Source organism: Alligator mississippiensis, chromosome 5, assembly GCF_030867095.1.
Source record: "Alligator mississippiensis isolate rAllMis1 chromosome 5, rAllMis1, whole genome shotgun sequence".
Classification (NCBI taxonomy): domain Eukaryota; kingdom Metazoa; phylum Chordata; order Crocodylia; family Alligatoridae; genus Alligator; species Alligator mississippiensis.
This window is the reverse complement of record NC_081828.1, coordinates 82,878,702-82,897,345: the sequence shown is the minus strand read 5'-3', so window position 1 is coordinate 82,897,345 and position 18,644 is coordinate 82,878,702. Positions and strand designations below refer to the sequence as shown.

At 41.9% G+C, this 18,644-nt stretch overlaps 1 protein-coding gene across 2 annotated transcripts in view; it reads right to left on the bottom strand.

The window, feature by feature from the left end:
• INVS (inversin) overlaps positions 1-18,644 on the bottom strand; it is a 227,694-nt gene that overhangs the window by 47,917 nt on the left and 161,133 nt on the right. Inside the window, exons 12-13 of one of the 2 annotated variants that reach the window (XM_014603023.3) lie at positions 18,229-18,441; positions 2,492-2,787 (exon numbers count right to left, since the gene is read on the bottom strand). In XM_014603023.3, the coding sequence (XP_014458509.1) occupies positions 2,492-2,787; positions 18,229-18,441 (509 nt within the window). The remainder of the gene's footprint in view (positions 1-2,491; positions 2,788-18,228; positions 18,442-18,644) is intronic. The other variant, XM_019485218.2, reaches the window with a different exon arrangement.

The window sequence follows — 18,644 nt, the reverse complement described above, 5'->3', positions numbered from 1 at the left end:
GAAAAGGCTGAGGGAACTGGGCTTATGTAGTCTGGAGAAAAGAAGACCAAGTATAAGCATAAGCACCAAGTACATGGGGGCCCAAGGGCCCTTGGGAAGAAACCAGGGTGACCACCTGTCCCTAACTGAAGACTGCTAAACCCAGGTTGCTGTGGAACCCTGCAAGGGGCTGCAGGGAGAAGGATGCAGGTGGCACCATGTGTGTGTATGCACATGGCCAGGAATACAGCCCCAGGCAGCAGTGGAGAGCAGCTCTCCCAGGTATAAGTCTGCCTATGGGGGGGAGGCAGATCAAGGCCCCCACAGTGATGGAGGGAGTGGGATAGGGGCTGGGCCTGGGGATGCTGCCCAGCCAGGGCAGTGCATGGGGCTTAGGGCTGAGGCAGAGAGCATTACAGAGCCATGGGCACCTCATTCAGGGGGCAGGGGGGCCACCTCCCTGCTGCTTTGTGCACTCCTGGGGAGAGGGGCATGGGGGGCACATTCTCCCCAGATTTTTGCGTAGGGCAGAAGTGGATGTGAGCTGTCTGCAGGGGGCTCAGGGCTCCCCACCCTGTTGCCCTCCCCTGGGATCCCTGTGCCACCATGGCGAGGTGAGGTGCCCCCTGCATCTCCACCACTCCCACAATTACTACACCCACAACAGAACCATCAACATTCTTGGATCTTACACCTGCACTTCCAGAAATGTAATATATCTCATCCAATGCACCAAATGCCCTGATGGAAAATATGTAGGTTGAAAACAACAACTGAGCACCAGAATGAATGCACACCAAAATGCTATCAATTACCTTTGGAGGCACATTTCTCATAAGAAAACCAATCTCTCTCCAACCTCTCAGTTTTAATTCTCAAATTTAATTTACAAAATACTTTTCAGAGATGAGGCCATGAACTTCACTTCATAAATCTACTGGATACAAAAATCATGGACTAAATATAGATACTGGATTTACCACACATTATAACCTGCCTAACATCTGGCTCCCCAGGTAAACCCTCCACTCTTTACCAGCTATTCTCATTCCCTTTCTCCCAACCCTCCTATCTCTCATCCTTTGACTACAGCTACATTCATTCCTCCTTCTTCCCACCTGCCTCTCACCTACTGAGGATCTCAATTTACATTCTAAGCGACTGGCTTTCTTGCTGGCCTCTGGCTGCTTTACCACTCCATCCAGGAAGAGCACAGACTATTTGCAGACGCTTCCTCAGCCTAATGAAGGGTGTTTGTGCCCAAAAGCTTGCTAAGAAGAATTTTTCCAACTATTTGAGTTGGTCTAATAACAGATATTGGATTTACCCCCAAAAACCTTGTCTGCTTATGTCTTTAGACCAACACGGTTATAACCTACACCACTTACTTTTAGTGTTATTATCAATTGGTTTTTGGATTGTTAAACATATACTGCAAATTCACATCAAACAATTTCAGATTCATATGTTCTGGCTTTGAGTACTTCCTGGGTAAATAATTTCTTTGTGTAAAGGAAGATGCTTTTAAGAGTGACTACCTTTTAATTAATCATTTCTTAATTTAATTTTTACTTCTAGTGTCCATAGACGTGTTTTACTGGACATGTTTTGAAAACTGGATTTCTAGCTTTGACTTACTATAAGCATGAGTAGTTAAATTCAGAAGTGACTTAAATGATGCTATAATGTACGTCACAAAACTAGAATAGGAGGAAATCAGCAAGTGAGCGTATAAGATGCTGTAGTTTGCACACAGATAGATAGAAAGTGATAATATCGCAGGAAGGTAAGTAACAGGAAGAGGTTAGATAAGTCATTTTATGTTGCACACATACTGATGGCCTCAACTACTGAAAACACTTAGAATACTTCATCTGAATGCCTCTGAAGGACAGATTATTCCACACAGGTGTACGTGGAGCTGGGAGCTGGAAAGATCCTTGTCCCCTTGCACTTCCCTACACAAAGAAAAGGGAAAAACATATTCCTTGCCCTCAGAGGCATACAAACAATGCTCTTCCCTACAGCTCCTAAGGTGACAATCGTATCCAGGGAGTGGGGGAAAAAAATCACAGGTATGGCTTTGAGGGAAGTTAGAGGTGGGGGAGGAGTTGTCACAGAGAAGGAAGCTCCCTGCATACTCCTTCTGTGTGCTGTGGGCTTTCACTTTTCACAATTTGGCCATGTCTATGGAGGTAAAATATCATGATTCCAAGTAGAATACTTAACAAAACAAAAAGCACCAGAAGCCATAATCTGCTTTGAAATATTTTGGATACCAAGTTTTACATACAATATAAATGTCTATAACAATGACCATGCAAAATGATTGAACTTGCATGCTAAAATATGATTCCTATCCAAATGTACATATTGATATCCTATATAAGTGATTTACATAATAAAGGAACAAGAATACAGCACAAGATGCTTTCTCCCATGATGGAACCAGTTAAAATCCATCCCTGAAAATCATTGCATAGTTAATCTGGCCAATCAAGCAATTACAAACCTTTCTTGAATTTGCGATCCTCACCCAGAAGCTCTGCAGGTGGGAATTTCTCCTTCAATGTTGCTTTGTTTTGAGAACCTGTAGGTGAACCTCTGTTGCTTCTCCCTGCTTGGTCTTGAGACATGCTGCAGGAGAAAGGTCTTTTATTATGCACATCAGCTGGTTTACTAAATAGCTGTGCACTAGTGTAACTCTTCTCTCTATTTGCAAGCTGCTGCTGTACACAATTGAGCTGCAGGTTCTGCATTCCCTTCTGCAGGTTGGCTTCTTTTCTCTTATTTTCTTCTTCTCGTTTCCTGTAATTAACACCAATAGTAAATGTCAAATCTAAAGCATGGAACTTCACAGAAATATGACATAGACTTAAGAAGAGCTCAACATCACATGATTTTTATAATTTTATTTTTAGCCCTGCTCACGGGAGGAACAGGTTCATGCTGCATTGAAACATCTTAGCTTGGTAAAAATGAACAGCTGAATTTGGGCTGTAACTGAATTAAGATAAACTGATATAAGTGAATTTTAAATCTATTTAATAGAGGTTTTCACCGATTTAGTTAAATTGGTTTAAAAACAAGCTTTAATTGATCTACTGTAACTTAAGTTCTAAAATACAGAAACCACGGCCAGAATTAAACCGTGTGTTTTTTTCTGAGAGTATAACTATCCAATTTCCTACCACTGTACTGACAGTGCCCTCATCTTCCTTGTTCTTCCCCCAATGGTATGTTATAAGGTGTTCTTGGTGTTTGTTCCTTGTAGTTTTGGGTGAAGCTGTGAAATGATAATTTTGGAGATTCCTTTGATTAATGATTGCCTGAAAACATAAGGAAGAGGACTTGATGGCTCAAGGGGCCATCCCACTCCTACTATGGCCTCCCAGTCCTACTATGTTCTTTCATATTACTTTAAAAATGTGAAGTTTCCTTGTTTAAAGGTTCTTCTGTGAAATATTTGCTAATGAAATCTAGTACAGGCAAATTTAAACATGCTAATAAATGTAGTTCTAACTCCAATATAACTATCTGCATAAATTTAGGAAATAATATGGGATTAGGTAACACTTAGAAATTCCACATACTTAGAAAATGTGGGAATCAATGACACATCCTACATTTTCTTCATAACTTATGTTTGCATTATTATTAGAATAGGGCAGTATGGAATCTCCATCACTGGAAGTTTTTAAGTTCAGGCTAGACAAGCTTCTATCGGGCTAGTTCAGGTATAGCTGATCACTTGAGGAAAAGGGACAGACTGGGTGATTCTCAAGGTCCCTTCCAGTCATATTTAATATGGTTCTATATGTTTTCTACACAAATTTTAACAAGTTTATTTATAACCTATATTTGTCACCTTAAGAAGTCTGTGTTTGCCCAACTTATTATCATGATCTGATTGTATTGTTCAAATTCCAATACAATATCCAATATCACATGTATTGATCTTGATATGAAGTTCTATATAATTTTTTTCTATCAAAAAGACTTTCCATACTTAATTTCTTTCATGCTTTCCAGAAGCTACAATTACAACCAAATCATAAAAAAGTAGGGCTTGAAGAGACCTCAGGAGGTCATCCAGTCCAACCCCTGGCTTAAGGCAGGTTCATCCCTGTCTAAACTATCCCAGATGAGTGTTACCTAATCTGTTTTTAAAAACTTTGTGAATAGCCCTCATTCATGAGTACCAGGTATAATGTTTGAAACCTAAAAAATACCCACCCCCACTACTGTACATTGGCAAAGTAGGGGACAAAAGCACTGTCAATGTCCTCCCACTGCAAAGACTGGAAGTAGTTTTTAAAATACTCCTAAGAGATCCAAGGTAGGGATGTGAATGGTTAAATGATTACCCACTGTTTGCCATTCTCTGGAGTACTGCATGAAACTCAATGATCCTGCTTTAATAAATAGACCTATGCTGATAGCTTAGGCAACTTGGGCAACTGATCAAAGCTTATGCAACTTGCATCCTAGGAAAGTGAGACAGATCTGAATGCTGTGGCTGAACCAGCTGAACCAACAGCAAAAAAAGACATGGGAAACTGAGAAAACAAGGACTATCACAAGGCTTTAAGGTGAAGATTATGCTAAAAACCTGATGAGAATGCAGTAGAAAGTTAACTGGAGAATTACTTCAGGGAGACCTGCCCTTTACTTTTAGTGCTCAGCAGCACATGCCATCCCCTCTCCTGCCATTTCCTATTTCTTCCACTGCTGCCACTACCCCTACCTGACCTTGCAGTTAGGGGAACTCCAGAGCCAATCCTGCCGCACCCCAGCAGGACTGTGCAGGGAGTCAGGCTCAGCCAGAGGCAATGGTAGTGGCAGCAGTTGGGTGGGTTTCCCCACCCTTAGCCTGCTCCTGGGCAGGCACAGAACATCCAAGGGGAAACAGATCAGGGGGCAGAGTGGGACTCATTTGCTACTGCTGTCCCTGGATCAGACCAGCTCCTCAAATGTTGTGCATATAAAATATACCGGTAGTGGCAAATTTCATATAGAACTAGCCAGGTTGTAAATGTTGGTTCATGGAGCTCTCTGATACTTTAACTTGCTTTCAGTGCTGTAACACCGTTTACAGACAGTTGACACATCAGCTGACATCACAGTGTATGACAGGTTAGTTATGCAGTATGTTATGATGAGTTCCTGTGATTTATATTAAAATGTTAGGGAGAAGCATTAACTTTATCACCACTATCTTATTATGTATGCACTGCAGAACAACTGATTGAACCTGGATGCCTGAAAAGCTGCTAATTGATCTACAAACTGCACTCTTGGCAGTCTAAGGTACTTCAGTATTCCCTCCAGCATTGATAAAAGTGGCTGGTTTCAAATAATAAAATTGGCATTGCACAAACAGATAATGTGTGGGTGTCTGTCTCATGTACAGTATAGATCTCACTGCCATTACTCTCCTATTTAATCTGATAAATTACACATTACTATTCACAGAATAGTTATTTTCCTTTCTTCAAAAAGAAGCCAACAGCCTACTATTAGTACCCCCTATTCAGTCCAATGTGACAGGGAATGTACAATCAGCCCAGAATGGCCTGAACTTTGTCACTCTGAGTTGTTATCTATATGTTGCTTAGCAGGTCAACTCAAAAAACTGTAACTCCAGCAATATGCTAATTAGTATTAAACTGACACAGGAACTGGTGAGTTGAGAAAGAAGGGAGCAGATTTCTCCTGGAAAGGGTTATTTTTTGTCAAAATCTCTGATATAACTAGATATAATAAATAGTAAGTGGGGCAGGATGACAATGCTCTCATTGGCCCACTGTCTTATATAGAAAGCAGGTAGATCTGCACATTAAAGACTAACCAGTGTGTGTGTGTGTGTGTGTGTGTGTGTGTGTGTGTGTGTGTGTGTGTGTGTACACACACCATCTCTCACAAGCTTCTGGAGGTTGAAATGAGTTACTGCTCATGAAAGTCTGTGCGATATATATGCTTTGGTCAGTCTATAAAGAGAAAAATCTACTCTGCCTTCTACTTAACTTCACACTAACATGGCTAACTATGTCCCATTGTCTTATATGCCATGTTACGCTTTAGTTATACAGCAGACCCTTGACTTGTGAGGTAGGAATCTCAGAACTGTTCCCCTGCCACTCTTCCTCAGTCCATGTTTCCTTGCTTTTTGTTACTTAAGATTAAACTCAGCTCCTGGTGCACTGTCAGCATTTCTAGTTGGACTGTGCTAGGCAATTTTGTGCTGGGAATCCATGTATACATCCCAGAAGTTGCAGGGAAGATGAGAGTTTCAACTGCTGAACAGGAGCCAGTTAGGACTTCTAGCACCCAAAAATGCATAAAAAGTTGGTTTGTACTTTTATCCAACTAGGCATAGGTTCTGGCTTTGCTACTGAGTACTGCTTTTCCTTCTCCTATTAAGAAGAAGATTTAAAGTCTTGGATGCAGTGGATGTTGAATTCCTCATCCATAATCACACAGTAAGTAGTTATATCACCAAGACCCGCTCTAATACCTGGCTTGACCTTCAACATCAACAGGGAAATGCATTATCTTGAAAACTTATGATAATATAATCAAAAGAGAAATAGTTAAGAAGACTGACATTTAGAAGTGTCCTTCCTGGCTTTGTTGCTAACCTCCCAGTAAAATGACTGGGCAGTTAACACCTGTCAGAGCAGTTTTTTCCAGTGGCCACCAGATTCTCCCCAAAACCCAAAACTGCATTAGTTTATATATGGCTGATTAAAAGTTTTCACTGCAACTCAAAAGGGTAAAAATGTAATCCTTCCCCCTGCCCCGCCCGCCCCAAAATGAAATAAATAATTAAGTACGAAATTAAAGAAACTGATGCATCTTGAGCAAGACCCAGGATGTCATTCTCCCACTGTACTCAGCCTTGGTGAGACTGCAGCTGGAGTACTGCATTCAATTCTGGGCTCCACAATTCAGGAAGGATGTGGAGAAGCTTGAAAGAGTCCAGAAGAGAGCCACACGCATGATCAGAGGGCAAGAGAACTGACCTTATGAAAAGAGGCTGCGAGCCATAGGACTCTTCAGCCTGGAGAAGCATGGGCTCAGGAGTGACTTGGTGGCAGCCTAAAAGTACATAAAGGGTGTGCATCAGGATCTGGGGGAACATCTGTTCACCAGAACACCCCAAGGGATGACAAGGTCCAACGGTCATGAACTCCTGCAAGACCATTTTAGGCTGAACATAAGGAAAAACTTTTTTATTGTCCGTGCCCCCAAGGCCCAGAATAGACTTCCCCCAGAGGTGGTGCAAGCACCTGCTCTGGATACTTTTAATAAATATTTGGATGCTTATCTTGCTGGGATCCTTTGACCCTAGCTGACTTCCTGCTCCTTGGGCAGGGGGCTGGACCTAATGAACTTATCAGGTCCCTTCCAGCCCTAATGTCTATGAATCTACGAATCTATGAAAATGGTGTGAGGAGCTTCTCTCACTACTTAAGGAGTGTGGACAGATGTAATATGCCTTGAAGTGCTACAAAAAATGAAGGGACAGATGACACACAGCACTACTGCTTTATGAATTGGCCTGAACTGTAACAAAAATGACCCGGGACAGAACAGGAACAACTCTGAAGTATTCACTCTGAAGCCTTTTAGATTAGATTTGTTCTCTCCACCAAAGCATGATATGGACTTGGCCAGTCCACTAGGATCCCTCACGTCTCTGTTTCCCCCCATGTCATCACCATTCCAAGGTGGACCTCTTTGTGATTCCCTCAGGCTCTGCCCTGCCCTGGGGTCACAGGCTCTGTTTTTAAAGCTAGGTGCAAAGGCATGCCAGAGCTACTATGCCTAAAGTCTTATGTCGGATCCATACTACTTACAAAAATGGTGCCATTGGATGCCTGAACAGGTGCAGGGAGGCTGCTCCAATGTGCTGTAATTGCACGTGTTAATTAACATGTGTGTTAATTAACATGCTGCAGCCAGCCTCTGTGTCTCATGTGTCAATGTCCCCGTGATTCAAAATGGTGCCAGGGAAGCTTTAACTAAAGCTAGTTCAGTGAGTTCTAGGTAAAGCACCCCTACCGCCATTTTGAAGTGCAGGGACAGAGACATGAGATGCTGTGGGTGCTTTAATTACAGCGGCTCTTGGAGCTGCTGTAATTAAAGCCTCCCTCCACCCCTGCCCCCGCCACACCTGGAGCACATGTAAAAATGTCTCTTAATGCATCTCAAGCCAGTCAAGCATGCTGGGTTTCATTGCTGGATAGTTCAAGGTGGGTCTATGCATTGGTAGTCCTATAGACCATCAGGCACTACACACTATCTGCATGCCCCCTCTAAATAGAGGTACCAAGTGAATGGACTCCAGCTCAGGTCCTAAAAGACATTAGTGGGAAGATAGCTGAACACCTCTAGCAAATCTTCTGGACTGTCATAAATGTCATTTTGGTAAATGTAGGCTCCCTTATGTTCATGGTTCAGCTGCTAATGTCATCAACACTGGGCCTACTGCCATCACCTGGGCCAAGGTTCCCAATGACCATTGTTGCAGTGTTGTCTGATGTTGTAGTACTACTGTTTGTATTGTTGTAGTACTGATGTTGTTCCTGCTGGCATTGTTGTTTTACAGCCTGCACTTCATTTTGGCATTACTTAATTTAGAAGAGTTGTGGTATAAGGGCTGTACCTGTTACTGCTGCTTCTTAGATGTGCTAATGACATGGCTTGCTGTTGGGCTCATAGTCATAGAAACTCTTCCATAGAAGGACAGTTATCTGACTCTCTGACATTGCCAGTTAGGTCTGTGTTGTCATCAAAATCCTACCACTGGTGCCATGTGTGAGGGGGGTTCATCTCCTCATCTCTTTATTACCAAATCTATTCAGGAGAGTCCAGACTTTTCAAGGGCGCTGTCTCTGGGTTCTCTACTCCCTCTGGTTGTTCTTAAATACTTGCAGTGTGAACTTCCCAAAGGAGTGGCAACACAGGCTACAGAAATCTGATTCTCCTTCCACCTTGTGAGGTGGGTGTGACAAGTGCACTTTATAGGGCCGATGCTAGTATGGGCCCGCCACTGTCTCTGGGCAAACTGCCCACCTTGTTCTCCTGCCACACCTTGTTAGCATATGATTGGGATGTTAAATAGGCTGGAGGCTGCCCTTCAAGTGCCCAGCTGTAACAGGGCAGTGCGTACACCAGAGACAGGCAATTATTTTGGGCAGAGGGCTGTTTACTGAGTTTTGGCAAGCCATCGAGGGCTGCATGACAGGCAGCCCAGAGCAGATAAATATTAATTTAGAATGGCTTGGCGGGCCGCATCAGGCCCCCGGGCCACATTTTGCCCACCCTTGGCATACATGCTCCAACCTTCCCTTCCACATGTCCCATGCCTCACAGATGTCACACTGTGATGATACTCTGGCTCAAGGCCAGGCAAAACTGGGTATACAGTTGTATCTTTATCATACTGCCCCTTTGGGGCCACACACACACTGCCCCCCTCTCCCCAGGGCCTCTTGCACTCAACCGGTTCTCACCCAGTCTCTTGCATACTGCTTACCCAGGCCACACTCACTCCACCCTACTCAAAGAGATCCTCAGGCTTTTTTCTCCACCCCTTGTTCAGCCCTGGCATGGTCTTTTTGGCCTCTTCAATGACCCTCACCCAAATGGGACTGAGCGATTGCTCAACTAATGGCTTATTTCACCCCTGATCCCTCACTGGACCACTATGCCCCTCTCTCAGGACACAACTCCGACCCCTACTCTCTGGGGCCTGGGGTCTTCCACCTTGACAGGTACAAGTGCTCCTTTTCCTTAAGCATGCCTGACCTTCACTCTGCTCTCTCCCAGGGCTGGGACCATACACCTCTAGAACTTAGGTGCTGCTCATTCAGCGTGCCTGGCCCCCACTCCAGGGTCCAACACCCCATAGGGCTCAGGTGCAGGTACTCTGCATGCCTGGCCCCATTTAACTCTCCTAGTAACCCACCCAAAGGTGGGGGCAGGGTTCTGGTACCCCAACCCACCTTACACCGGGTAGGTTCTCAGTCCTGGCATTTAGGTGGTCCTGCCACACCACAGGCAGGCCTACCAGGCCTCTCTATCCTGGCAGCGTGCAGTTTTCAGTCATGCCCAGGACCACTGAGGCCTCCTTCCCCATAGCATCATCCTTACCTCTGAGATATTCCTGGAGCAGGAGCTCTGCCAAGCAATGTTACTCCCAGCACCAGTGAATACAAACTGCTCTGCTCTGCTCTTATAACAGAGCTTCCCAAAATGGCTGCCCTCATTCGCCACCTGGCAGCTCCCTGCTTCAGCACTTAAAGTAACAGACACCCAAAAGGGTGTTCTGTCACAGTGGGAAAAAAGAAAGATCTCTGCCTCTACTCCATGTTTTCTGGGTCTGTTTCCTAGTCAGCTTCTTGCCAGACTTCTGCCAGGACACTTCCTTGCAATAGCCTCATCTTTTCTAAATGTTAGGCTTTTATCCCAGCTACTGCTAGTCAATTATTCAAAGTTGGAAAAGGAGCTGTTCTGTCTATTAGCCCATTTGTACACTATTCCCATAAATGTAAGAGAGGAAGATAGGCAACAGGAAGGAACTTCAGTTTCAACTATAGTTCACATGCAAAATTATTTCCTATGTTCTTGTTCTCACAGACACAATAAATCAACCTGCAGACTGCCCCTGAACTAGTCATCTGGACCATGGGGCTGGATGATTTAGACACCACTGGCCTAGGTAAATATGGACCCCAAGAAATAACATACAGACTGCAGATGAGGAAATAACAAGGACTGGATTTGAGAGAAACATTTTATGGAGGAAAACACAGAAGAAATTCCAAATCTGAGGGGAAAAGAGAACTCGGTCAAGGAGGCCCTGGGAGTGGGGAGTGGGCCATCTGAGAGGTTAGCATGATTGCTGGCTGCTGGAAATATAGCGAACACCAAGAAGTTGCTTCAGGTTAGAAGTTAGCAAGGAGGCTTTTCTGTTATTTGTAAGTTTCTCTCCAGCCTAACAACCCTTTTCTTTTGTCTTTCTGTCTTACACAATAATCCTGCTTTGTCCTTCTACCTTACAGTTTGTTTTGTGATGTGTGATTTCAGGGCAGCTGGCAACAGGATGCATTCTCTTCCTATGGGAATAGCAGACCTGTTTTCTTTTGGAGACCCAGGGAACCCTAAGAGTTAATGGGGTTCTCCTCCATTAAGCTGTAAGGTCTGATCAGAGTACTGGTTATATCGATCTTTGCTGGGGGAGAGGAGTGTCTCCACGAGCAAAATCTGGTCAAAACCCCAAAGCATACACAGCAAAGCAATGGGAGAGGACCTGGAGTTCTGCCCCCACGCCCCGCCCGCAAAGGTGAGATGAGTTTGTTACACCATTTTTTCTGCATCTTGGTGATCTGGAAGGTGTGTTTCTTTTAATCATCAATTCTTTGCAAAGGATTGATTGTGCTTCCATTCAAGTCCATGGCAAAATTCCTATTATATTCACTAGGAGCAGACTGAGTCCTTTGTGGAAGCTGCTGCCACACCAAATAACTACTGTGCAGATGACTTGCTGTTTCTCTTTTATGTTTCAAAAATTTCCAACTGTAATGAAGTGGTGTTAAAAAGAGGCAAAATGTGGGACAAACTGAACAGAGATGTTATCTCTGTCCCAATTTTAAGCCTCAATGGGTAAACCAAAGTAACCCCAGGACCAGAATTAACACTGGTTTTGTCTGTTCCTTCTCCTCACCAGGAGCTGCACCTTCTAAGTTATGCTACATCTTCTGTTTTAGAGTCTTTCCACAGTTAAGGAGATATTTACTCTGTAAGCAAAGTTTTAGCACTGGATGTACCCAGATGTCCCTGCTTCTTCCTTTGGCTAGTGTGAATGCAACAGATTGTATAAACGGCTTAGGTTCCTGGATCAATATAAAAAACCTGCCAACAGCTGATTTCTTCTTTGGGCTTCCCAGTACTGTTCTATAACACCCAGTTCTGCTCTATAACATCCTGACAATTTTGATTCTTATTTAAAATCTTTATACTGTCTCCTCCTTTTAACTGACGTTGCAAGGTACCTCATCTATTTGGTTTCCTAACCGCCTACTTCAAAATTTGCTAATGTCACTTGCCACAGGCCAAAAGGAAATACATCTAGTCTTTTAAGTACTTTTTTCATCTTTGTACTTCTTCAAACTATTATAATTGAGGAAACTAAGTCATATTACTCCCCCCCACTCCCCCCATGCAACTCTGAACCTTACTAGATTCTTCTCCGTTTCAACAACTACTTTTTTTTTGGAATTACAAAGGCATAAATTCCATTATAAAGAGTTATTTTATTTGCAGAAAATTCGAGTTCTTTAGTTTTGGTATAGTAGTGTTAGAGTGATGTTATATGTAAGAGGCAAGGATTCCTTAGGATGATACTTTTTATTGAACCATCTGCATAACTAGGATAGAGTTAGACAAGCTTTCAAATACAAAACATTCTTCATCAGATGTAGCTGGTCCAATTAAAGATATCACCCTAAGAGAATCTTGCCTCTTACATTAGTTTTGATATCAGGTTATCTGGAGGCTAAAAAAAGCATCACTGAACTGGTTCATATATTGAATAATGACTTTTCAATCTGAAGAGTTAAAGATTTTATTTTAATTGAAAGGCAAGGCTCTATAGCATGAGATGACAGCCTCTGGAAAAAAATATTGGCTTAGTAAGTTGTCATGAACCATCCTATTTGGCCTCTTATGACAGAACTCAATTCTTCCAGCATGTCACTCAAGTCGACCCTAAAAAGACAACTATTTCTCCATAAACTAGCAAGAAATTGCATGAAACTAAACAAAATCCCCACCATATTTCTGTACTTACTGGATGCTCTACCTGGTCAAGAATTCTGGCAATTAATGTGTGAGAGCAGAAGAAATAAGTATTCCTAGTGGCAGTAGGATTTTTCAGTTTCTTTGCATGTACATGCACTCCTTTTTGTTATCATCCTTTTGATAATGAGAATACTACTATTGTCATTATCAAAAGGATGGTAACAAAAGGAGTCTTATATTCTAATGACTTACGCAAGACTTTCTCCTATACTTTTGTACAGTTTTCTGCAATGAACATGAAATAGACGTATAACCGATATGGTAATACATATAACCGATATGGTAATATATTAAAGCAGGGGTTGTCAACTGGGGGTACTTGAGATGCCCTAGGGGGTATGTGCAGGTGGGCAGGGACGGAGTACCTGGCATGGGGAAGCTCACAAGTGGCTGCTGTCACTCCGCATCTGCATCCCCTCCCCCGTGCTCAGTGTCCAGGAGTGTCCAGGAGTACACTCCGGCCATCGGGAGGTACAATGATGCAAAAAGGTTGAAAATCCCTGTACTAAAGAATACTACTGAATCATTCTTATCCTGAATTTAGATACAGATGTTATTAGCAGTTACAAAATTATGCAACATTTTTAATGTCATATGCAGTATTTGCTTTCACTTCTAAGACTGTAGTTGGGTAAATTCTGAGTGATTAAATATTTCTTTCTGTTGGTTTTACCTTAACTATCATCCTCTACCCTTATTCTTTTTAGGTCAGTATCCAATTTTTAGAACCAAAAATTTTGATTTTTGGGATCAGAAAAATCAGAAAATTTTGATTTTTGGGATGATTCATATAAGCAACACCAATGTTTAAAAAAAAAAAAAAAACTATTGGGGAAGGGATTTTCTGTATTTAACAGAAATTAAAATCTGATTAACCTAAGCAGCAGCTCAGCATCATACAGGATTTCCAATACAGTATGCATTTCTATGATTTATCAAATCAGGAGAGATATTAGCTGGCACTTCTGTATCTAGGAGCAATGCATTTCCCAAGTAAAACTGCAGAATGCACAGATGGATCCACAAAATGGTGACAAAACATCCCCCCCAAGTTTATAACAGATCATAAAATTGCAATTAGATAAAACTTGTTATATGTGACAACTTGTTATGCCTGTATATTCCAATTGTGTTTTAATTCAATTTTTAAAAATCATTTTTACATTTGGTATACAGACTTTGTCTTTTATCTACATCCAATTAGTGGCAGTTTCATAAGTTTTATAAAAAAACTTAAGAATTCACACAGGAAAGTGACGACAAAAATACTCACAGATCATAATGACAGAACCATGTTTTATGACCTTTTATAAAGGTATCACAGATTATTCACATTATTTTGATCTCCCCCCCCCCCCAAAAAAAAGAAATTGCTAACATCAGATTTAATCACACACAATGAAATACCATATTCCATGTAAAAAAAAAAAAATCAGATGTTCAAGATATTCTCATAAAAGGCAGCTCTTCTATGTATGGATCTTCCATTAATTCCTATAGGAATTTCACATGCAGACTGCACTTCAGGTATCATTGAAGTCAACAATAATTTTTGAAACTTGGTTTTTTACCTTTGGTATTACTGGTCCTCATGGTCCATATATAACTAAATTACTACAGCAGTGGTATTCAAACTATCCAAAGACAGCACATTCTTCAGCTGCAAGATGTACCACAACTAATGTGTAAAAAAATATAGCCAGTTACAGCTGTCCTCATTTATGTCTCGGCTCTCCAACTGGTAGCCTGTGGTCCTTATGCAGCTGTGAGGGGTTAAGTTACAGCCCCTGGGCTCTTGCACGGCTGCCATTGACCTCATTCCTCTGGTTACAACCCTTTGGGCTCTACCTCCCTCTCCTGGCTGATGCTTCCTGTCCTCACCGCAGTTGGCAGGGCAGTCCAGCACGGTGCAGGGAGCTGAGAGTGAGTCTGAGCCCCATACAAGGGTGGGGATTGGGGCTGTATGGAGGCAGTGGAGATTGCACTTGTGCAAGGCAGCAATGTGGGGGTGCTCAGTGCAGCTACGGGGGGGTGGGGGAGTGCTCATGCATACATACAATGCTGCAGGAGGAGGGAGGAATCACATCTGCATGGTGCAGCAGTGGGGAGACACCCAGTGCAATGGTGTGCACCAGGGTGCCTGTGCAGGCATGCAGAGCACCAAGGTGGGGTGTGTCCACATGGCCCAGTGGCCTACATTTTCCCTGGTGCAGCTCATATGACATACAGCTCCCACTGGTGTGGCTCCCAGAGGCTTAGAAGCTGGACAGCCCTGATCTATGTCATAAAATGGAGATGTTATAGAGATGTAATAGCTTCATAGTATCTGCTCTTTGTGACCTCTTTGCAGAAGGAATAGCACACCGATACAGAACAGTATAATAGCTAGTGCTTTTACGTTCTTATGTTTTTCACTTCAGCAGCAGAATTAATCAGAGAAGATACAATTCAGCAGGAATAAAGTCAAATACTGGTAGTTTTCAAACAAAGTAGGAAGTTTAAGAAGAAAAGTTCTCTACTCCAAATATCTGATGAAGGTCTGAGAATAGTTCTCTTGCTACTGAGATATTAGGATCTCCATTATGAATATCCTGCTAGAGGTAAACTTGTTGAAAAGCGTCTGTGAACTCTTTTGGGTTAAGATTTTCAGAACCACCCTTGGTCACAATCTTCATACAATTAATGGAAATAAACCACACAAACCCCCTAGATGACTAAAATATGTGATTGTGACTCAAAATATTTTTGGCCTATGGTACATGGAGGGCTGCTCTTTGGGCTTGCCATCATCCTTGTCAATTTTGTTTAGCTTGTTTTATACATGTGGAAGGAAACATCTTGTGGTGTAGTTTGGGGTTGCAATTTTGGATTATTGGTCATTGAGGCAGGAAAGAAGAAAATAGGTGAATATTTTTGGGTGCTTCCTGAGGCAGGAAGTGGTGCCTTTAATTTATCGGTTTTGGAGATTATGAAATTCAGTGTATAAAGCACTACATACTGTATTTTAAGTGTTTGATAGAAGATGCAACCAAAGTATTCTGATTAAGTTCACCTCTTCACTGAACAGCTTTATTCACATTATATAATCTGACCATACTACTGCCACAATGTCAATTATATAAGATAGACAGTCACTCCGATTCTTCAGATTTTATGCATATCCTTGAATTGTACAGGTTATTTAGCCTGACTGCTTTCTAACCTAATATGTTAATTTCACTCTAGTTCTCCAGTTGCAAAAGATGACACTAGAGGGCCTGGCAAGCAGGGGTGTGGCCAAGAGCCAAAACTGTATCCCTTATCTGGGAATGGAGTCCTGGACGTTAAACAAGATGAGAGCAAGGATCCCAGGATGCATGCCTCACTAGGCTCCATTCTCTTGCCACCTGGTGGCTCCACTCCCAGTGCAGAGCTGCTGGGGGTTAGCCATGGAGAGAGCACGGACCCCAGGGGAAGCACGCTTTCCCAGGCTCCAGGCTCTTGCCATACTTCATCCCAAGCAGCCCTTTTCCCCCTCTCCTCCAAAATACAAAAGGCTAAGGAGGGAAGCCATACCTACCTCTCCCCCATCCAAACTCTCTTAGCTAGGGGATAGCCACCTGAATGTGGGATAAAGGCATAGCCCTCTGAAGGGAGGACTTTGGGCCTGGCCCCTGGCCCAGGGGACTAAAATGGCTCTCTTTGGGTCCTTGGATGTGGCAGCATGATGCCATCTGGGCTGGGGTCATAACCACTATGGGCAGTTGAAGGTGTTAGCTTGGGGCCAGTATCACACCCTGAACAGTAGAGCTTGGGAGGGTAGAAAGTGGTAAAGGGGCAGGATGCTAGATGACTACAAATTAGTTGCTTTATCTCTGTGAAGCAGACTCACAGTACCTTAGCTCAAACTAGGTAGAATGGCTCAGAGATAACGCTCACCCGAAGTGGCATAATTTTAAGATGCCTAGAGGTTATTTAGTACAGTTTAACACCCTTCAATGCATGGACACTCCTGTTTTAAGTGACTTTAGAACAGTTTAAAGGTAACCTGCAACACCACCTCAATGTCATTTCATCAATTTGACCCAGTCAAGTGATGAAATTCTGCCTGTATTCTTTGTAGAGCAGGTTACAAAGATTCATAATGTTGATAATGTTGACACAACTTATTTAATAACAAGCAAAAGTTAATTTCTTACCTACCCAATATTTATTCTCACAAAACTAACTCATATTGTCCTGTAAATAATAGTAAGAAACTTCATTTACAAAAGTCAAAATCAAACATTCAAAGTGCAAAATTTATAAGCATACGTCATTGTTTTTGGATAACAGATCAAGAAAAACAGGATATGGAGCAAGCTCTTCAAGAAAGCCAGCGAGCACTACAACCCCCACTCCTACCACCATTTGCTAGAATTATCTGGATGGATGTTTCCAGTGATGGATGCTACAGAAATTTTCTGTGTAGCTTACTTAGGATGGAGATGTCAAATACAGTGCAGATGACTGGAGAACTTTTTTTATTTGATCAATTTCTACTATCTTTTAATTTTGCATGTTACTTGGCTAATTACTATTTTAGCTTCATGCTCCTGCTATGAATTAGCAGACACAATGGCCTTAATAATCAAAGCTCAAACATTATGGGATGGTAGAAATCATTTTATATCTGCACACCACAAAAAGACAATTTTAAAAGTTCTGTTTCCTGTTCTATACTAGTGGTCTCTTTTTCAGGTGAAAGTGTATTTAAATTGCAAATTTAACAGTTATTTTCCATTCAGCAACTTGTATTTCATCACTTCATGCTTCTCCCCATTCTCTTGTGCTTTGTCTATTCATCACACATATCCTGCTCCCTGTCAACTTCCTGTCTTCTACCTTTTGTTCACTATACTCCCATTAGGTACTATTTTAAAATAAGGAGTACTGAAACAAACAGGTAACAGGGATTATGAGAGCCAGACTGTTACAGGCAAGTCATCAGAAGCTGGCTGGTTAGGAAGTTTCTCTTTACTTCTTAAACGTTGAAGTGCAGAACGAGTGACACAGAGATCTGGAGAAAATATTTCTTAGGAAGAATAGGTCCTGGAAGAAAAGGAAAACAGACTTTTCTCTTTAACAGAAGTTCATCATAACTATTCATTGTTATAGGAATGATAAAGGTCTTAGAGGTATTTTACTATATATGTACTGTACATAAATAAAAGAAAAACATATAAGCTTTTTCTACCCACACAACAGGTGGCAGAATATAGATTTTTTCCTTCAAGAGAATAAGAACTTTATACTTCTAAAGACATAAAATTAGCAACAATACATTTGTAAACTACTATGGTCTTTAACAATTTAATTTTTAATAGCTTCAGTTTTGCATTCTCCATGTGTCAGACTTACTTGGCAGCAGCATCTTTTCTCAGCTGTTCATGCTTCATTAGAAGATTTTTTCTGTCTTGGAAAGCCTTTCTAACCTTGTATCCTTTGTAGACAGCTTGGATTTTGAAGGCAGCAATGTCTTGTATGGCAGCTATAGAGAGAGCTCCATGTTCCAACATAAACTGAATTACCTCATGATGTTCACCAAGCAAAGCATAATCAAGTGGAGTGTATCTAAAGTAAGAGAACATACAAGTTTTAGGATGGATTTGATTGCCAATCACAACATATATTTTAGTTTAAAAGATGAGGCTGACGCTTAAATAACGATGAAGTTTTCAGTATAAACATTTAACACTGTTTCCTGAGAAACTTTTTTCCCCAGTTCTAAATAAAATGTTTTCCTTCATGTGACATATTCCATGGCAATGCACTTT